We start from the raw sequence: 7,238 nt of genomic DNA on the forward strand, positions 1-7,238 counted from the left end.
GCTGGATTGGTGCACCAGGTTGGTAATCTTTTCTCTTTAATTTTCGCATTTCTTTTCGTAAACCGTTCATATTCCTTAGCTCCCTCCCATGTCGGATTCCCAATCCGACGGTCCGGTCCGACTCATTAGTGGTCATGCGGAGAGTCTTCTCCTCGCTGATCCCACCGCCACCCCCTCCACCACTGGGCGGCCTTTCAAACTTCCACCGCCTCCCCCACGCTCCCGTCGACCTAATCTAGAAGCGATTAGGGTTGGCTATGGCATCCCAGACGACATTCTCCTCGAGCACATGCCCGACGTGACTCACTTCCCTCATCTAGTTCCCCCCAAACCTGGATGCCTCGTGGTCACAGTCGGCCAAATTGTCTCTGGCTTGCGACTACCGCTATCTCGACTAGATGTCGAAGTATGTAACCACTTCAACATTCCCCCTTGCCAGGGTATCGACAATTTTTGGCGTATCATGTATGCCGCGAACTATTATAACCTCCACCACGAGCCCCGAATAGTCCTCCGCGACATAATTTCTCACTATTACATACGCAAAAGTACCAAAGATGTGAGCGTTGGGTACCACTCTTTCTGTGTCCGTCTCGGTAAACAGTCCTTCATTCTCAAACTCACCACCTCGGACAAAACTTTGCATCACTACCCCCTGTATGTCTCTGGTAATTTCTTGTCCGCGGAGGTTCCATCTGAAGTGACTCTCAACCATCTCACCTTCATGCCTCGTGGTGAGTTCGCTTTACTGCCTCTCTTTCTTATGTTGACTATGTTGCGGACTCACTCCTTATCTCTACTTCTCTCCTGTGCAGGTTGGAAGTCCGACTCCAAATCCCGATTTTACGTCGGCCTGAAGTCTGCAATCTTTGAACAAATCCGCAATCTGGGCTCTTCTCAAGCGGAAGTCCTCGGCATAGATCCCTCTCATGGAACCCCCTTACTGACTGACCCCTCTCTGCACACCTTGGGTAAATATTCAGCTCCCTTTTATCGTCCTCCGCCCCCAAAAGAACGAAAGCCTCGTCCTTCACCGTCCTCACTATCCGCCTCCCATCCTTCCCAAAGTAAACCTCGCCGCCGCGGTTTCACTCGTAAAACCACCAAGTCTCAGGCCCGGGCTCGGGCTCTAGAGGAGATAGTCAGAAGGTCCACCGCACACCTTCCTTCTCGGCCCCGCCAATATACATCTCCTTCCTTCCGTTCCCTTACTGACTGGGACGATCAATATATTCCCCCCAATTCCCCTCCAGCCGACTCATCACCTCCCCATGGGCGTCTCCAAGATCAAAATTGTTTGGCAAATGACTTAGATGACATGGATCAAGTCCCTCCTTCCATGGCTGTCCGGCCTCTGCTGTCCCCCACACGTCCGCGGATCTCTCCTCTGAAGAGCCCCCCCATAAGCGCCGCAGGTCTTCTCCTACCGCAAGCCTTTCTGCGGCTCCTCCGCCCTCTCCACATCCACAGCGGCCCGGCAAAGAATCCGCTCGCTCTCTCCCTGGTCTGCGACTCCAGAAACTTTCCGCCCCCACTTCAAGGTGCGCGGCCGCTCGGTCAATGTAGAGGATTTTGCTCTAGAAAACCCTGCTGTGGCCTCAGCCATGTTCTACGGCTCCCATCTTCCCCGCGACTTAGCTTATGCTGATTCTGGGACCTTTGAACAACATCGCACCTCTTTGTATGCCGGCTGGGAGAAGGTATGTCTCTCTTGCCCACTTTACACTTTTTGCTTTGCCCCTTATTTTGACTGCTCTTCCCTTGCTAGGTGAGCCTGGACATGGCCTATATGATCCGCGGCCTCTTCTTTTCCCTGAGTTCTGTGGAATCCTTGGAGAAGGAGGTCGGCGGCCCTGATGGACTAAGGGCCACCTGTGAGCGCCTCCAAGCTGATTTGTCGGCCGCGGACATGGCCAAACTCCGAGCTGAGGATGAACTGAGGACCGCTGAAGCTTCCCACCAGGCCTTCATGGACGGAGTGAACGACCGCCTAAGCAAACAACGGGACGCCCTTGTCCTCCAACATAAGGAGAATACGGCCGCTCTCCTTCTGCAACACACTCAGGACATGGAGTAGCTGCGGATAAGCTTCAAGGCTCAAGCTGACAAACGGGTGGCCAAGAAGCTTGCTGAGGAACATGTGCGTTTACTCAAAGAAGGCCGACTCCTCCCCGAAAGGCCCCCCTCTCCCATGTCGGAAGATCCAGCAGACGCGGTCCCCATTGCCGCAGAGCCGCTTGTTTCGGGGTCAGTTGACGTTGCCCTCCTCGATCCGCTGCCTGAAGATTCTGTTTTGGGCCGGCCTCCCCGGGCCCCGACTCGAGTGCTCTCGACCATGCTCCTCTTGCCGAAGATCTGGTGCAGAATTTAGACTAGCCCCACGTTGGCTGTCTGTTATTGTATTAGTTATTTTGTAACTTACTCTTCCAACTAAGTGTGCCACTAATCTTGTTTGTTCTTTCCCTTTCACTTGTATGTTGGTGTGATTAGAAACTGTTTCACTCTTTCCGATTACATGTATGATCTCTTAGTTTTAATTGCTGCTTTGTCTGGCATGCTGCTGTTCGTCATTTCTTGTCTCTATTCCTTCTCACTTCGTCATTATCTACGCTGGGGCCTTCTCTCTTCTTCCCCATGTGTGATCCCCGTCCCTCGCTCGGGAATGTCTTTCTTCCCTTCGGAGTCACTCGTTGACTCCAAGTTCCATCGGGGCAGCTCGACCTGCCGTGGACCCGATTTGAACCATTCGACCACGGAAGGCTCCTCCCCACCGCAGCCTCTTTTGGAGTGGCTTCGCCTACCGCTGGGCTTCTCTCTTTGCCCCCGGTGCAGCGTATGCCTTTCTTCCGCGGACAGCTCTCCCAGATCCGCGGCTCTATCTTGAGGTGGACCTCTCGTCCTCGGGCGTCTCTTGCCCTCACCTGTGTTTAGCCTGACTGTTGCAGTTTATGTAGGATGGTGAAATTTACTCCTTCAAAAGTGCCATTGTATTATATATTTACAAATAGCTCCAGTGTATCATTCTGGACTTTCGTTATATTCAAACATGAAACTTTTTTAACATTCTCACATTCCATGGCTTTTCTAGCACTTTTCCTTCCGCTGTTCTTAGCTTGTAAGTACCAGCTCCTCCTACGTCGACCACTGTATAGGGCCCCTCCCAGTTCGGCCCGAGCTTTCCGTCATTCTCTCTCTTGGTACTCTGCGTCACCCGTCACAATACGGCATCCCCTACCCTGAACTGTCGCGGCTTCACTATCTTGTTATAACGTCTCTGAGGGCTGCGGTGATATTCCTCTAGTCTGATTCGCGCCTCATCTCTTCTCTCTTCTGCTAAAGCCATATCCGCTGCCAGTATGCCCTCGTTCAGCCCCGTCTCCACCGCCCTTGTCCTCGTTGTGGCTGCTACCATTTCCGTGGGAATCACGACCTCTACCCTGTAAGCCAAAGAGAAGGGAGTTTCCCTCGTTGATGTTCGAGGCATGGTCCTGTATGCCCATAGAACATGACTCAGCTCATCTGCCCACACTCCTTTCTTATCCTCTAGCTTCTTTTTGAGATTGTTCATAATGGCCTTGTTGGAAGGCTCTGCCTGCCCATTGCCTTCTGGATTGTATAGGGCTGAGAACCCCTGCTTCACCTTGTATGCTTGCAAGAACGCCTTCACCTTGGACCCGGTGAACTGGGTTCCATTGTCTGCTATGATATTATATGGCAACCCAAATCTACAGATGATATTCTCCCACAAGAACTTGATCACATGAGTTTCCTTGACCTGTTGTAGGGCCACTGCCTCAATCCATTTGGTGAAATAATTTGTGGCCGCCAACATGAATCTCCTTTTGCCGGTAGCCATGGGCAGCGGACCCACTATATCCATTGCCTACATCACAAAAGGCTACGGACTTGACACACTATGTAATGGTTCCGCTGGTGCAAAGATCATCTGAGCGAACTTCTGGCACTTCTCACATCGTTTAGCATAGTCCACGGCATCCCTTTTCATGTGTGGCCAAAAGCTAGCCCTGTGATATCAATTTGTGCGCTGTTGTTCTGCCCGCTGAGTGACTTCCGCAGTCTCCCCCATGCAACTCCGCTAGCACTTCTATGGCTAACTTCGGCCCGAGACACTTTAACAAAGGCCCACTGAAATTCCTTCGATATAGCTCCCCCTCTATGAGCACGTATCTCCGAGACGTCTGCTCCAGTCTCCTTTTCTCCCCTTTATCTTTCACTACGTCCCCCGACAAAAAACTCTTGATGGGTATAATCCATCCCCCTTCTTCCTCCTCTGCCTGACATATCTCCGCCACTCTTTCTTCCCCCTCCTCTGTACTAGGTTTCTCCAATCGCTTTACCTTTATCACCCTCTCTTCCGATTTAGGGATTGCGGCCGCCACGTATGCTAGGGCATCGGCATGTCTGTTTTCACCGCGTCCCAAGTGTATGAACTTAACCTTCGCAAACCCGGCAGCCCTCTTTTGCAGCACTTCCAAATATCTTGCCATGCGTGGGCACCGCGCTACAAACCCTCCGTTTGCCTGACACACTACCAAATTTGAGTTGGAATACACTGTCAATTCTTTCACCCCCACCTCTTCTACCATTCTCATGCCCACTATTACTTTTATTACTTCCTCCTCTTTATTTGATGCCGCAACCCGGCCCATGGTTATTTGATGTTTTCCGCGAACCCCAGCCTTCATGGTTAATTCTATCTCCATCCATTCCTTTCCGTGGGTCCAACCAATCCTGTTCCATGATCCTTTCGGCCCATTTCAAGCATCCTTCCCCGACTTCCTCCGACTTTCAATGCTTCATTTAATCGTATCGCGTGCAAATTTGTTTCACCACCACTGCTTGCTTTAGCGGCAAATTTGTCACCACCAAAAGTCGCCTCGGTTTTTCAACCGGGGCCGAGAACACCAATGCCAAGGCATATTTCTCTATTCTACTATATCTGGTCTCGGCTTCCAGCAGTGTTTTACTTTGGAAGTACACCGGCTTTTCCAATTTACCCACAATTCTGACTAGTACCGAGCTAATGGCGTACTCCGTGACCCCCAAATATAAGTACAACTTCTCCCCCTGTTCCGGTCGCGACAGCATAGGGGCCTTACCTAAATAACCCTTTAACTCTTGGAACGCCTTCTCGCACTCCGGGGTCCATTCGAAATCCCACGTGTTTCTCAGCAACCGATACAACGGCCTACACTTATCTGATGACTTCGAGATGAATCTATTCAAAGCCGCGACCCTTCCCGTAAGTCTTTGCACCTCCTTGACATCCTGAGGCGACGACATCTCCACTAGGGCCCTTATCTGCTTGGGGTTGGCTTCTATTCCCCGGTGAGTAACTATGTATCCTAGGAACTTCCCCGTAGTGACGCCGAACGTACATTTCTCTGGATTAAGTTTTAAATTGTATAACCGCAGTATTTTAAATGTCTCTTTCAAACCCTCTAGATGCTCTTCCTCCGACATGCTCTTTTCCACCATGTCGTCTATGTAAATCTCAATCCCCTTTCGGATCTTGCTTTCGAACATTTTCTCCCCAAGCCACTGAAATGTGGCCCCGGTGTCCTTCAATCCAAACGGCATTCTTGTGTAACGGTATGTCCCACCTTCCACCACGAAGGCTGTCTTTTCCTGATCTGGCCCATACATGGCCACCTGGTTATATCCCATTGACGCGTCCATGAAAGAAAACACTTTAAACCCTGCGCAGTATCTACCAGCTCGTCTACTCTCGGCATGGGGTAGCTATCTTTGGGACATTTTGAATTCACGTCCGTGAAGTCGGCGCTTTATCCGCACCTTGCCATTCTTCTTAGGTACCGCTACCACATTTGACAACCAGTCGGTAAATGACACCTCTTGTATTATACCTGCCCCTTTCAACCTCGCGACCTCCTCGCGAATTCCTTCGGCGTACCTCGGTCTAATCCCTCGCATCTTCTGTCTTACTGGTTTCGTGTCCCCCCTCATATGTAACTTATGACATGCGAACTCCGGGTCCAATCCAGTGACTTCCTCGATCATCCAGGCAAACACATCTTGGTTAGCAGACAAGAACCGTACTAATTTGCTCTTCCATTCCTCAGATAGACTGGACCCCACTGATGTGAACTTCTCTTCACCGTTCTCCCCCAAGTTTACTACCTCTAACTCATCCAAGGTCTTCGTTCCTTCTATTAACTCCGCCGATCCCTCCCCGACGGGGCACTGTAATTGCTATGCCTGCCTCTTCCTGGACCGCGAGGTCTCTTCCTCTGACCCGCGGATCAATCTCTTCATTGTACTCTGGTGGCTATTTTTTGCCGACACCTGATCCCCGCGGACCTTTGTACCCCGGCAGGGGTAGGGAACCGAATCACTTGGTAGTAAGTGGAGGGAACTGCTTTCATCTCGTGAATCCACCTCCTCCCTAGGATGGCGTTGTGCTGCGAGTCGGCATCCACCACCTTGAACCTTGAAAACACCGTAACAGGTCCCGCAGTCACTAGGAGCAAGAGCTCCCCCAAGGGTTCCATCATGCTCCCGTTGAACCCATACAAATTTGTTGGTGAGGGTTTCAGCTGCTTCCTTTCTATCTTCATTTCTTCCATTGCCCCTCTAAATAGTAAATCCACAGCACTGCCGCAGTCCACCAACACCCTCTTTACTATGTAATTTCCCATAGTCACCGTGACCACCAACGCGTCCTCATGCGGGGAGTCGATGGCTCGGAGGTCCGCGTCGGTGAACGTTATACTCTTCCTTCCTTTCGCGACCCAGTAATCCGCCCGCGACTGCCCTGCTGTCTCATGTACTTGCTGTACACTTGCCGCTCGCCTTATTCTGTCGCGGTGTGCATTGTGGCTCAATATCTCTCCATTGAAGATCACGTTGATCGTTCCCAGTATCCTCCCCTGGGTAGGCGCCTGCTCCCCTTTTTCCCCTTTCGCTACAAACTCCTTCAATAATCCCTTTCCTATCATCCTTTGAATTAACCACCTTAACGCATAGCAGCCGTTCGTCTCATGATTGTGTATTTGATGATAAGCACAATAAGGTCTGCCTTGTACCTCCACTGGCTTGGTTTGCGGACCCTCATACCCCTGCAAATTCTGAATCAACGGTAATATTTCACTCAACGACTTATTCAGTGGCACTTGCTCTTCCTCGCGATAGGGCTTTTTGTCTCGACTCTCCCTCCTAGCCTCTTCTCTCGCCCCTCCGGGCGGCCCCTTCGATAA

The 7,238-nt window shown here is 51.1% G+C and overlaps 2 protein-coding genes across 2 annotated transcripts; both read right to left on the reverse strand.

Moving 5' to 3' along the window:
• Positions 1-4,019: 4,019 nt before the first annotated feature.
• LOC147523300 (uncharacterized) lies at positions 4,020-4,670 on the reverse strand. Its single transcript, XM_086570425.1, has one exon. It carries the CDS (start codon positions 4,668-4,670, stop codon positions 4,020-4,022), a length of 651 nt encoding a protein of 216 aa, XP_086426551.1.
• A 1,623-nt stretch (positions 4,671-6,293) lies between these two features.
• Positions 6,294-6,980, reverse strand: LOC147523301 (uncharacterized). The gene has a single exon (XM_086570437.1). The coding sequence runs from the start codon at positions 6,978-6,980 to the stop codon at positions 6,294-6,296; it is 687 nt and encodes a 228-aa protein (XP_086426563.1).
• Positions 6,981-7,238: the final 258 nt, after the last annotated feature.

This window comes from Coptis chinensis, chromosome 1 (genome assembly GCF_015680905.1).
Source record: "Coptis chinensis isolate HL-2020 chromosome 1, ASM1568090v1, whole genome shotgun sequence".
Classification (NCBI taxonomy): Eukaryota; Viridiplantae; Streptophyta; class Magnoliopsida; order Ranunculales; family Ranunculaceae; genus Coptis; species Coptis chinensis.

Coding starts and splice junctions, on each gene's coding strand:
- LOC147523300 (XM_086570425.1), bottom strand. CDS start 4,670: ATGGGCCGGGTTGCGGCATCAAATAAAGAGGAGGAAGTAATAAAAGTA.
- LOC147523301 (XM_086570437.1), bottom strand. CDS start 6,980: ATGATAGGAAAGGGATTATTGAAGGAGTTTGTAGCGAAAGGGGAAAAA.